Source organism: Gymnoscopelus microlampas (genome assembly GCF_963454915.1).
Source record: "Gymnoscopelus microlampas genome assembly, chromosome: 4".
Classification (NCBI taxonomy): domain Eukaryota; kingdom Metazoa; phylum Chordata; class Actinopteri; order Myctophiformes; family Myctophidae; genus Gymnoscopelus; species Gymnoscopelus microlampas.
This window is the reverse complement of record NC_139941.1, coordinates 49750279-49764291: the sequence shown is the minus strand read 5'-3', so window position 1 is coordinate 49764291 and position 14013 is coordinate 49750279. Positions and strand designations below refer to the sequence as shown.

Sequence of the window (14013 nt, the reverse complement as noted above, 5' to 3'; positions counted from 1 at the left end):
CCTTGAATACATGGATATATTTTGTTTTTTGTCGCAATAATTTGATGCCCGGGGTAGGAGACACAAAGATTCTACTTTGTGTCTCCTACCGGATACATTAGCCGGTTTATAGTGATAACTGCCATTAAGCTACTGAATTGGAAGATGTATCATACCAAAATATAAACTAGAGACATGTAGGAATACAAAAATACTAAAAATGTACGGCCACCTTAGGTGGTACCAAAATCTGGCTTGGCCCCTGGACTAATTTACCACTGTTACTGAATAAATACTCTATAACAATGATTACTATCACAATATAGAGCTATTTAACACGGTTACTGAACAAACACTCTATACATGTACGGGTTGTAAATGGAGAAAAATACAATACAAAAATACAAAAACTTTACGGCCACCTCAGGTGGTACCAATTTGTGAAAATATCATTGTGTTCAATATGTTGGCCCCTGGGCTAAATAGCTCTATATTGTGATAGTAATCATTACTATAGAGTATTTATTCAGTAACAGTGTTAAATAGCTCTATATTGTGAATGGGCTCTCTCTCTTGATTGGCTGAAATTGGCAACCCACCTGCAGTGAAATGTAAGAGAACATGAGGCACAATGATGTTTTCTCATTCCTTTATTGATATTGTGACATTCCATTCAAACCAAGCAAATTAAAGCCAAAATCTAACATCTGAACTTCAAACCATTCATGATCAGGGGCCCAGATCCCAGGGGGGAAGGAACGGATAGAAACACAACAGTGGAGCTGAAAAACGGAAAGATAAATAATCACCTCAGACCACCCTAGAGGACCAGGTCCACCCATCACCTCAGACCACCCTAGAGGACCAGGTCCACCCATCACCTCAGACCACCCTAGAGGATCAGGTCCACCACACATTAATTATCACACATTATAAATGATTACATAATAATAAATGTCTTATGGTCAAGTATAATATAAAATAAAAACCTTTTTCACAAACATGGTTGACTGACTTCCATTCAGATGGATATTAATATTATATATGTTATGAAGAACTCTGATTGTGTGTGTGATCATTTATTTAATGTTTCAATATAGTGTAGAACTGAAATATTATGTTTGTGTTTTCTGACGACAGAAACTATACAAAGTAATTTGATGAACCGCCCACACTAATTGGGACTCCCTCTTCCTTTGGTGTGTCGCCCAGGTGGCGCCTAAACCCTGACCTTTAACCTCACAAACATTATGTCTATAAACCTAACCTTAACTCTAAACTCTGACCTTTAACCTCACATAAACTATGTCTATAAACCTAACCTTAATCTCAACTCAAAACCACGTCAACCTTTGCGTAACACTGGGAAAAGACAGTAATTATCGTTAGCCTTCGCTAGCCATTTAGCATTTTGAATTGTTTAAAGGACACATTAGTGAAAAAGGTTGATGATGTCATCATTGTGCTGCTGCTGCTATGAGTATTTAAAAGCTGAATGGACACACATGTATTTCCTCCTTTCTCCACTAGGGAGCAGCAATGACTCTCTGCTTCTCTGAAAACACACCCAGGTGTTCTGTGAAAAGACAAAAAAACAATAAGAATCAGAATGTATTAACTGTGTGAACATGTTAACAGAATAACCTTCCCTTATAATAGTACATAATCATTCCCAAATGATTATTAATGTGTCATTAATAACTTGTTAAATGTTTGTTAATGGTTAATGATTTAATTATTTAAAACTATGAAAGGATAATAGATCATGAACAAGTTATTAATAAACTACTTGAAAACCTAACCTCCCAGCACCCTCCCTGCAACTACAGTAACCATCAAAGTAGAAACAACTCAGTCCATTCAACATTTGACCAATACTTTGTCAATAGTGTATCTTAGTAGGAAAGGCAGCTCAGTTGGTAGAACACTCTCCTTTGGACCACAAGGTTCTGTCTTTGATCCTGATAGTGATGGAATGATCAGTGTTTTAACTGTACTAAATCATTGGGTACAGATCATTGAAATGTTTATTTCAACCAAGAGGACCCCCCCCCCATCTGATCACATTGTCATCAGTGATACAACAAATCATTTGATTATTAAATGTGATTATTAGATTCATTATTATAATAAATTAAGCAGAAGACACATGATAATGTGAATTCACACGACCGGCATGGTTCACCAGGCTAGTTGTTTCACTTCTACACAAGCATGTTGTTTTGTGTATTTTTTTGTAGTTTTATACACTTTTATACATAAACAAAAATAATAAAAGTTCAGTAAAAAGAAAGAGGAAGTGAACCTGGGTGTGTGGGAGGAGTCTAAAGATCATCATTGGTTGTCGGCACCAGAATACGACCTGATAGAAGAAGAAGAGAGACAGTTAAAACACACAAACAAATGAATTTGATGTACTGTATTGTGTGTATTTCTCCATAAAATGCATAAATGTACACACAACATTCAGTCATCAGAACTAATGTGAACATTTGACTCATATTTAGGACTAAATGTAACACTGATGTATTAAAGCTAAATGTGACAACATAGAACACACTTTGACCTCTAACTAGGTCGTCTAAACTGGTCCTAAACCGGTTAAGGTTCAAAACCAATATAAACCAGTTTAGGTTGTGGCTTTACATGTTTGTGTGTTTCCATTTCTCTGAGGGTTCCATATGTCATGTGATCCTCTGTTGATCTGACCTCATTTCTTCCACTGGTAGTAGATTAATTAATGAAACATGTTAATTAAACATGTTAATTAAACATGCTAATCACCTCGTTTCTTCCACTGGAAGTAGATGAATCCAGACAGGAACAAGACCAGACCCAGAACCAGACCTGATGCTCCCATGGCCACCTTGTTCTTCACTGACTCTGGCATGGAGAAATCTGACAATACAAATATTATATCTCATATCATATCATATCATATCATATCATATTATTACAGTAGATTAAAACACCTTGTTCTTCACTGACTCAGACATGGAGTCATCTGACAATAAGCTACAACAACCAAACACAATAAACAATAAACAGACGACACAGTCATTGTGAGTCTGTTCAGTAATAATGAGTCCAACCCTATTGGTCCAGTCCTTGAGGAGTTTGTCACCTGATGTGACATGTCCTTCTTAGAGCTAAATACATCCAAAACAAAGGATATGATGATAGATTTTAGAAGACATGAATCAACCTTTTACTATGATGATTATAAACCAGGCTGTGGAATGTGCAGAAAGTATCTTGGGACAGAGTCATAGACTCAGAACTGTGAGGCAGTTTGTAAAAAAGAACATCAGCGCTTGTTCTGTCTTAGAAAACGGTCTTGTTTTCACATTGATGAGACCATGATGACTCTTTCATCTGCTTTTATCAAATCTAGCTGGTCTTTAATCTGCTTTTATCAAATCTAGCTGGTCTTTAATCTGCTTTTATCAAATCAATAAGCTCATAGCGCGACACTTGAATATTTGTGCAAATATTTGAATATATTTTATATATATATATTTTTTTTTGGGGGGGTCAAGAAAACAAGACGGGGGACAAGAAAAAGTTTGAACACGACTGATATAGCAACAAATAGTTTTTTTTTCAGATAAATTAAGACATATGTTGAGACATTTGACAGTTACAAATGTTCGCTTTAAAAATATATATATTCAAAGATTTGCACAAATGTACACGATTTAAAAAAAATAGCAGATCTACAAGCTCATAGTGCGGCACTCGGTGCCACGCTATGAGCTTGTTTATCTGCTATTTAGACAGTAGATTACACTAGTTTACAGTAACTGACCCCAGTCCATCTTGATAGGCGCGGTCAGGCTGGGATGTTCCACCATGCATGTGATCTTCTCTCCTGATCTGTAACACACACACGCACACACGCACAGACACACACACACACACACACACACACACACACACACACAGTAGTAGTAGTAGTCGATCTACACGCTGAAACGTGCCGGGATTCGACACATTGATCCGTTGACCTTTGTTACCCTTGTTATTCTGTGTGTGTGTGTGTGTGTGTGTGTGTGTGTGTGTGTGTGTGTGTGTGTGTGTGTGTGTGTGTGTGTGTGTGTGTGTGTGTGTGTGTGTGTGTGTGTGTGTGTGCGTGCGTGCGTGCGTGCGTGCGTGCGTGCGTGCATGCGTTCGTGCGTACGCGTGCGACTTAATATTAGCCTACCAATTAATGGGCCATTTTTTTTATTCTCAAAGAATGTATGTATACGTGTCTATTAGGTGTGTATTTCTATGTATAGGTGTCTGTTAGGTGTGTACCTGGGTGTGTACTCCAGGTAGGAGTGGTACTGGTAGTACCAGTCTCCATCAGACAGCTCAGCGGTAGAGGAGAGACCAGAGGTCAAAGGTTCTTGACCTATCCACCAGGTCACCAGGATCACTTTAGGATAGAAGTCGTAGCTGCTGCACCTCAGCATGTGAGTGTGTTCACCACGACGAGGGGGAGTCACTGACTTCAGTCTCACTTTGGGCTCCACTGGATAAATAAGATTATTATTATTATTATTATTATTATTATTATTATTATTATTATTCTTACATTTATTAATATATACCAGTCATTTGAACATGTCATTATCATTAATAATTGTATATTATCCAAATGAGATCCAAATGATCTAGAAAGCTTCAACAGGCTTACAACCCCTCCCGCTCACTCAGATCAGCTAACACAGGGAAGCTGTCAGAATCTTCTCTAAAACACCCTGGTCAACGCTCCTCACTTTTTTTTTGTTTTTGTCGCATTCCTAAGCCAATAATTTGATGACCGGCGGTCTCTCCGATAGGCAGGGCTGGACTTACCGTTGGGTTAGGGTGGGCTGCAGCCCACGGGCCTCCAACTGGGGGGGGGGGCCTCCGATTTAAAAAAAAATAAAAGTTTTTATTTTTTATTTTTTGGTTTTATGATCAAATTGTTTTTTTCTAACCCTAAAACCGAAATAAAGAAACCAAAAACTGAGAAAAAAAACTAACCCAATCCGCCCAAAACTGCGATCATTTTTCGCGCATGTGTCCCGCGAATGGGGGCCTCGAAAATGACTCTAGCCCATGGGCCTCAACTCCTATAAATCCGGCACTGCCGATAGGACACTCAAAGAGTCTCCTTTGAGTCTCCTACCAGAGACATTAGCATCTTTCCAAATTAATCAATCAAATTATTGGCTCAGGAATGCGACAAAAACTAAAAAATCTCCATGAATTCAAGGCTTCATGGGGTGTAATTGATAGAAAATAAGTCATTTTTGGGGTGAACTATCCCTTTAATTGTTTAAACCATTAAGACCTGAGGCCGATTTTACAAATGTCTTCGAAATCCAGTTTTCTGAAAAACTATTGTTTCTTTATCAGTAGCTCTCAAACTTTTTCTTGTAAAGGACCACCCAAAATGCTGACGCCCATCTCAAAATACTTTGTTCCAGGGACCCCCAGAAGCAAAGATTTGAGTTAAAAATGTTAGCTTTAAAATAATATAAATATATGAATTTACACACATTTTCTTGATTTAAAAAAAATAGCAGATCTACAAGCTCATAGCGCGGCACTCGGTGCCGCGCTATGAGCTTGTAGATCTGCTATTTTTTTAATAGCCAAAGTGTAAAGTAATGCTTTTTAGCTCAAATCAAAATGTGACACAGATGCTTCTTCAGATCTTAATGGGTTAAGAGGATCTGAAATGTTTGTCAGCAGATTAAGTAATGTTTTATAATCATTATCAGATCAATATTAACACCATTAATCATCTCTGAATACAATCATGTGATTTCATGTTATAGTTTATGAGGTGATGAGTGTTGAGTGCTGCTCTGAGATCAGCTCACCTCTCTTGTTCAGAACAGAGGAGTATCTGATCTCAATGTTGTGTTTGCAGAATGCCTCTCGGTTTGCTCTGATCGCACGCAGTACTCTAGGATCTTTATTGAGGCGCTCTGCGTTCTTCACACCAAACTCAGTGTATCCAACAAACTGATCTACTCTACTGTCCCACCTGAGGAACTCATCACCATCGAAATTCAATGACTGTATGTACTGTATGTCCTTCAGCTCACTGGAGTTAAACACACAGCGGGAAGCAGAATAGAACACATATCCATCTGGAAATAGACAGTTAAAAATGTCATTAATGTTCAGTTTTATTATCATCTATATAATATCAACACTAGGCTAACTGCCCCCTATCGGCCAAATATGTCACTACATAAAGTCTAAAATAGGTTCAGGATGTGAAATCTGGCATTAAAATGTTTTGAATGTATATTGAATATCTTAAATACAATGAGATTGAGCTACCAGTTAACAAGTACTGTCTGTCTGTCTGTCTGTCTGTCTGTCTGTCTGTCAGACCCCATCATGTATTTCCAGGATAACCCCTTTTTTATAACTACTATATATAGGCTATTTGAAAATAGAAGATCTACAAGCTCATAGTGCGGCACCGAGTGCCGCGCTACGAGCTTGTAGATCTGCTATTTTCAAACATTTTAGTACTTTTGGTACTTTAAGTAAATTTTGATGCAAATACGTTTGTACTTTCACTCAAGTCATTCTTGAATTCAGGACTTTTACTTGTAACAGAGTACTTCTAGATTGCAGCATTGATTATTTTACTTAAGTAAAACATTTGAGTACTTTTCCCATCAGTGACTCTAGTCAGCAAACAAGGTAAATAGTCACACATAGAGAGTAGAGAGAACAATGAAGAGCCTCAAAGAAACTATAGGATACCAGGTCAATCAATATTACAATTTTGGGGGGTCTCCAGTTCAAATAGGATTATTGTGGGGGGTCCCATCCAGTTGAAATATGATTATTATTTTAACCCCCCCCCCCCCCCCAGTGTTTGGCCACACCCACAGATTCAAACCAACCCCCCCCAAGGTGATAGGCCACGCCCACCCTACACTCTACAAGCTCATGAGCTTTTTTTGTATTGATCAATAAATGAAACAACCATAAAGTAACACACTCTACCATCCTTCAGTGGTGGAAAAAGTACTCAAATGTTTTACTTAAAAGTATCAAAAATTGCAATATAGAGAAATACTCTGTTACAATTAAACGTCCGGAATTCAAAATGTACTTGAGTAAAAGTACAAAAGTGTTTGCATCAAAATGTACTTAAAGTACAAAAAGTAAAAATAGTCATTATACAAAATGTCCCATTTCAAGTCTTGAAATGTATACAAATCTTTTGAAAATAGCAGATCTACAAGCTCACAATGCATCAAATCGTGATTAGTGACGCATTGTGAGCTTGTAGATCGGCTATTTTCAAATGGCCTATAGGGCTGAAGTGGTTACTGTATGTTTTGTAATAATAATCAAAATCTACAAAGTAACTAGTAACTAAAGTTTTCAAATAATTGTGTGGAGTAAAAGTACAATACTAAAAGTACAATACAAGTACATACTAATGCATAGATTTGTTAAATAAAATAAAAATAAAGCACCTTGAGCACATATTCATGTTTACTAGAAATACATATTATTTAGAAAACATTTCACCATAAATGCTTAATATAAACATTTTTTATTAATGTTAAATATATTCAACCGTTTTAGTTCATAACTATTGTGTTCATAGTATTCATGTACCTTTCACTGGTGGTTTCTTCAAGGCAGAGCGAGTGGTGTCCAGGTTGACTTTGCAGATCGCCTGCTGATTCAAAGCTCTTCCATAAGTGTCTGCAGCGTAGGACATATGATCTACAAACGGAGGCTGAGGCTCCACCTTCTTCCCTTTGTTGAAGTCTGCGTACATCATCACTTCACCATCCAGTGCAAACATCCACTCTTTATATGGGTCTTTAACTGTGTCTGAACAGCCAGTGAGTTGAATGTCCTCATGGAACACTGGAAATAAAACAAAGATGACATTAAATTCAACAACAAACTTCTTCACAGTGACAATAACACATAATCATCATGTTAAACAATCATGTTTGCAGTGGTGGAAAAAGTACTCAAATGTTTTACTTAAATAAAAGTATCAATACTGCAATTTAGAAGTACTCTGTTACAAGTAAAAGTCCGGAATAAAAATTTTACTTGAGTAACAGTACAAAATATTGCTATAAAAAGGTATTTAAAGTACCCAAAGTAAAAGTACTAAAATGTTTGAAAATAGCAGATCTACAAGCTCACAACGCGTCGCAATGCGACGCGTTGTGAGCTTATAGATCGGCTATTTTCAAATAGCCTAGGTATAAGATAGGGCTAAAGTGGTTAATGTATTTTTTATAATGTTATAATTTATATCTGTAAATCAACTAAGTAAAATTAATTAAGTAACTAGTAACAAAAGTTTTCAAATAATTGTAAAAGTACAATATTTGCTTGTGAGATGTAGTGGGGTAGAAGTAAAAGTACTGGACATTGGAAATACTCCAGTAAAGATAAAGTATAAGTACCTCAAAATTGTACTTGAGTAAATGTAATTAGTTACTTTACACCACTGCATGTTTGGTTCTTATATGAAGTGAAAGGTTGGATTTTAAAAGTAACTTCCTGTCAAACGTTGTATTCACTAAAACAGATTCAAATGTTTTTTTTTGTTTTGTATTTTATTATGAAAGTAATTCATACAGAATGATTTATTTCATGATGTCACAACAACAGTTCCTAACATCTGTTTTAATGTTTATGTATTTGGATCAACGTTCAAGATCCAATACTGTATATACAGGTAGTAAAAGGTGTGTGTGTGTGTGTGTGTGTGTGTGTGTGTGTGTGTGTGTGTGTGTGTGTGTGTGTGTGTGTGTGTGTGTGTGTGTGTGTGTGTGTGTGTGTGTGTGTGTGTGTGTGTGTGTGTGCGTGCGTGCGTGCGTGCTGTTCATATCTAATTTGATATAATAACAGTAGATATAAATGTATATATTATATAATAACATATATATAATGTACTTACTTCCTGGGATCGCTTTGACATGAAGTACAGAGGAGAGGATGAGGAGGGTGGCTGTAATCTTCATCATCACTGATCAAAACTGAACTGAATTTAACAGATGAGAATAAACATAATTATGAGAATAAACAGATGAGAATAAACAGATGTTTACTGAAAGAGAAGTTCTGGAGTCTGAAAGAGAATGAAGGAGGATCTGTTCTGTAGTTTAGAAGAATCAGCCAATCAGATTAAAGATATGATGTTACATCATCTGTTTCCAAGAAGACGACAGTCTTGATTATTGCACATATCATGAACAGTATATATTTGCTGCTCATGCACCTTATGTCTCCTCATTTACATGCTGTACCTTATGCATCTTATGTCTAACCTCATGTACATACTGTACCTTGTGTCTAACCTCATGCACATACAGTATGCACATATCTTTGTTTAATTCATCTTTTATTCTCTCCTTACCCCCCCCTCATCCCCGTCTTCTTTTCTTTCTGAAAATAACTAAAATGGAGCTGCACAAAAAATGATTTTACCCACATATTTACACCTTTAACCTGTGATGAGACAATATAGATGATTCTGATTATGTTGAAGAGGAACACAAGAAAGAAAGAAAGAAAGAAAGAAAGAAAGAAAGAAAGAAAGGGGGACAACTTGAATCAGAAAGTAAAATATCTGGTCACTTCAGAAGAGAAAACCCAAATAAAATGCTGGAGCACTCCACTGGTCTACTCTGCACATATGTATTATTATGCAGGGTGACAAGGGGGTGTGGTCTCTGAAGACCATATTCAGACGGCGGCCATTTTGCTATTAAGTTAATGAATTGCCACCCCGTTTCTTCAATGCAAAATGAAAAAATGGCCACCATGTGAATATGGTTTATTATTTACAATTCCATAGTGTAAAATAATACCAGTCAGAGTTACATTTTGTCCCCCCCCCCCACCCCGACAAAATCTTGCCCCCCCCTACTGACAGAGGCTAACATCGCTGTGTGTGTGTGTGTGTGCGTGTGCGTGTGCGTGTGCGTGTGCGTGTGCGTGTGCGCGCGTGTGTGTGTGTGTGTGTGTGTGTGTGTGTGCGTGTATGTGTGTGTTCAGCGTCACTGGTAAATGCTGTTCAGGTTCATTAAACATCAATCCAAGCCTCATTACATCTCACTGCTGAAACCATCACATGTCTTTAAAAACACACTGGTCATGTGATCTGTGTGTGTGTGTGTGTGTGTGTGTGTGTGTGTGTGTGTGTGTGTGTGTGTGTGTGTGTGCGCGTGCGCGCGTGTGTGTGTATGTGTGCGCGCGTGCATGTGTGTCATTTGTTTGTATTGTGCATCGTTCTTATTTGGTTTTATATAATAACAGTAGATATAAATGTATATATTATATAATAACATAAATATAATGTACTTACTTCCTGGGATCGCTTTGACATGAAGTACAGAGGAGAGGATGAGGAGGGTGGCTGTAATCTTTATCATCACTGATCAAAACTGAACTGAATGTAATAAATGAGAATAAACAAACGAGAATAAACAGATCAGAATAAACAGATCAGAATAAACAGATCAGAATAAACAGATGAGAATAAACAGATGAGAATAAACAGATCAGAGTAAACTGTTTACTGAAAGAGAAGTTCTGGAGTCTGAAAGAGAATGAAGGAGGACTCGTTCTTTAGTTCAGAAGAATCAGCCAATCAGATTAAAGATATGATGTTACATCATCTGTTTCTGGAAAGAGGACAGTCTGGATTTTTGCACATATCATGTATAGCTGCTGCTGATGCACCTTATCTCTCCTCATGTACATACCGTATGTACATATCTTTGTTTAATTCATCTTTTATTCTCTCCTTGCCCCTCCCCCGTCTTCTTGTCTTTCTCTTTCTGAAAATAACTAAAACGATGGAGCTGCACTAAAAATAATTTCACCCACTTCTTTACACCTTTAACCTGTGATGTGACAATAAAGATGATGCTGATTCTGTTGAAGAGAAACAGAAGAAAGAAAGAAAGAAAGAAAGAAAAAAAGAAAGAAAGAAAGCGGGACAACTTGAATCAGTAAGTAAAATATCTGGTCACTTCAGAAGAGTAAACCCAAATAAAATGCTGGAGCACTCCACTGGTCTACTCTGCACATATGTATTATTATGCAGGGTGACAAGGGGGTGTGGTCTCTGAAGACCATATTCAGACGGCGGCCATTTTGCTATTAAGTTAATGAAATGCCACCCCGTTTCTTCAATGCAAAATGCAAAAATGGCCGCCATGTGAATATGATCTATTATTTCCAATTCCATAGTTTAAAAATAATAGCAGTCAGAGTTCCATAGCTTTTGTCTCCCTCCCACCCCCCTCCAACAAAATCTTGCCCCTCCTACTGACAAAAGCTAAAACTGTGTGTGTGTGTGTGTGTGTGTGTGTGTGTGTGTGTGTGTGTGTGTGTGTGTGTGCGTGCGTGCGTGCGTGCGTGCGTGCGTGCGTGCGTGCATGCGTGCGTGTGGTTGGTTGAAGCTTCTCAATGGAAACTCCCCAAACTTTAATTTCACTTCCTGATTCACTCAACAGCCAATCAGGATTATTCTTTTATTAAACATCAGCAGTTACTAGAGAGAGTGACATGTTGATGTGAACAACCTGACAGACTGACTGTACATTTATTTATTTATTTATGCATTGTTTTATTTGACTCGCTTTGACAATGTAAACATATCATGACAATGAGGACACTTTGAATCTATCTATTCCATTTCACAGTGAAATGAGCACCAACAAAGGTTAAATAAAGCTTAGTTTAGGACTAATCAAGGACTTGTTGATCTAGGATTTGTTTTAATTAGAGTTTTGTTGCACCACTTCATTTTGCGAGCGTGCGTGCGTGTGCGTGTGCGTGTGTGTGTGCGTGTGCGTGTGTGCGTAAGCACAGCAACATCTAATTAGTCTACTTCTGACCAATCATGTACCTCTCACCTGAAACAATTGGCTATGACAGCCATGGACAGATTAAAGTGAAATGCTTTAATCCCCCCCCCCCCCCCCCCACAATAGCACAAACGCATAGCCTGACACTCAGCCTGAAGGTTCATTTTGTTTCACTCCATTATTGTCTCCACCAGGCCGAAAGGCATGACGAGAGAGTATGTTTTGCACCCTGTCTGTCCATCCGTCCGTCCGTCCGTGTGTCTGTCTGTGAACAGCTATTCTCCGGCACCGCAGGCCCGGACTGCGAAACTGTGCACACACACTCCCTGGATGCCAAAGCCGAACATCTGCCCCAAATTTTTCAGATTGGCCTGTCATAGCGCCAACAGGAGGCCAATTTGTGCAAAACACATTATTGGATATCACTCCTACAGATTTTGTCCAAACCTCAAGTAAATCGGTACACGGTATCTCTATAGTCATGTGATCAACACAGATCTGTCCAATTTTCCATATTCCATCCTGATTGGCTAAGATTGGCTTCCAAAGTTTCCAGGATTGGTTAGTTTTGAACAAAATGGCTCAAATTATCAACGCAGAATTTTTCCGTGACATTTTGCACGCACATTCCCACTAGGCTGAGGAAGAAATGCCACTTCAACATTTTCAAATCATCCTCATGGTGGCGCTATAACAGGCCGTTTCGCGTTTTTTACCTATAACTGCACCGATCTGTGTGAAACTTTGCATGCACACTCCCTAGAGGCCAAGGAAAAACCTTTGCCCAGCATTTTTCACATCTGCCTTGTAGAAGTGCAAAACTTTTTTTTTATATTACTTCTACAGATTCTGTCCGCTATATCTTAGAGGTAAATATTATACTTTTACTCCACTACAATTATTTGAAAACTTTAGTTACTAGTTATTTTGTAGATTTAGATTATTATTACAAACCATACATTAACCACTTCAGCTCTTTTACTTTATGGCCAAATAGCAGGTCTAAGCTCACAATGCGTCGTGATGTGACGCATTGTGAGCTTGTAGATCTGCTATTTTCAAAAGATGTTTATACATTTCAAAACATTTCTGCATAATGAGTACTATCTACTTTTGGTACTTTAAGTACTTTTTGATACCAATACTTTTGTACTTATACGCAAGTACATTTTTAATTACGGACTTTTACTTTTAACGGAGTACTTTGCAGTATTGATACTTTTACTTAAGTAAAACCGTTGAGTACTTTTTCCACCACTGCAGTTGAGTGATGAATTAAAAGTACCAGAAGGACTCTGGACTCTGGAGTGCTGGCTATTGCTTTGTTTACGGCTCGTATAAGCCTCAGGGAGCTGAACGCCCCTGCCTTACATAGTTTCGGGGTCACCCTTGGGCAAGGCGTAGCACCACTTGCAATTGTAGCCTCCAAAAAAGGTCATAATTAAAGACCTATTTTCTATATAAAAACAAATCGTCGTATAGTCTCATTAAACTCCCCAATCTGATTGGACTAGATAAATCCTGAGATCCTGAGATTTTTATATATAAAGTGAGCTTAAAGTGAGCTGAAGTGTATTTAAATGTTTGTTTTTTTGTCACTGTCTGATCATGATTATATTAAATATATCATGAGTAAATTCATACAAATTAGAGGTGCACAATATATATATATTTTTTAATATTTCTTCCCCGTTTCTCAATCTTTATAAAAATTGGCGCTAGAATGATGACATTATACATTATTGTATTATATAAAACTGTCTGTCTGGTTGGGAATATTGTTGTTATTCATGTAATGTGAATGACTTGGTTATCTTTTCCCCTTATAGTGCTGGCTTACAACAGCTTCTGAGGATCTGTTCCCAGTATGGTATTCATTTTAACATAACGTATAACGCCAAGAAAAGTAGCATTATGATGTAAAGAGGACACAACAGGCAGTATTTCCTCTCACAGAGGATCTCACAGATGATAGAGACATCCATAGACTGTGTTGCAAAGTGTAGAGATGTGTGATTTAGAGGTGTAGTTAGATGCTGTTCCCATTGGAGGGCACAATACACTTAATACACTCTATATATTCAGGAACTGCTTCCTGTTCTGTAAGCGTCACTTCCTGCCAGGTGGTTTTGTTTGGTTGCTGTGAAGAAGAACTTCTGGTATGAAAACA

At 37.7% G+C, this 14013-nt stretch overlaps 1 protein-coding gene and 1 pseudogene across 2 annotated transcripts in view; both read right to left on the bottom strand.

Annotated features, from left to right (window-relative positions):
* Window positions 1-613: 613 nt before the first annotated feature.
* LOC311042950 (H-2 class II histocompatibility antigen, E-S beta chain-like) overlaps window positions 614-14013 on the bottom strand; it is a 93706-nt pseudogene continuing 80306 nt past the window's right edge. The window contains exon 9 of the transcript XR_014602877.1: window positions 614-1555. The product of XR_014602877.1 is annotated as an H-2 class II histocompatibility antigen, E-S beta chain-like (transcript). The remainder of the gene's footprint in view (window positions 1556-14013) is intronic.
* On the bottom strand, window positions 3774-9036 carry LOC311043205 (H-2 class II histocompatibility antigen, E-S beta chain-like; the record flags this gene model as incomplete). Its single annotated transcript, XM_084054386.1, has 5 exons — window positions 8924-9036; window positions 7612-7869; window positions 5838-6110; window positions 4279-4495; window positions 3774-3855 (listed from the first exon to the last, which is right to left on the bottom strand). The coding sequence occupies exons 1-5, from the start codon at window positions 8988-8990 to the stop codon at window positions 3774-3776; spliced, it is 897 nt and encodes a 298-aa protein (XP_083910512.1). The 5' UTR covers window positions 8991-9036.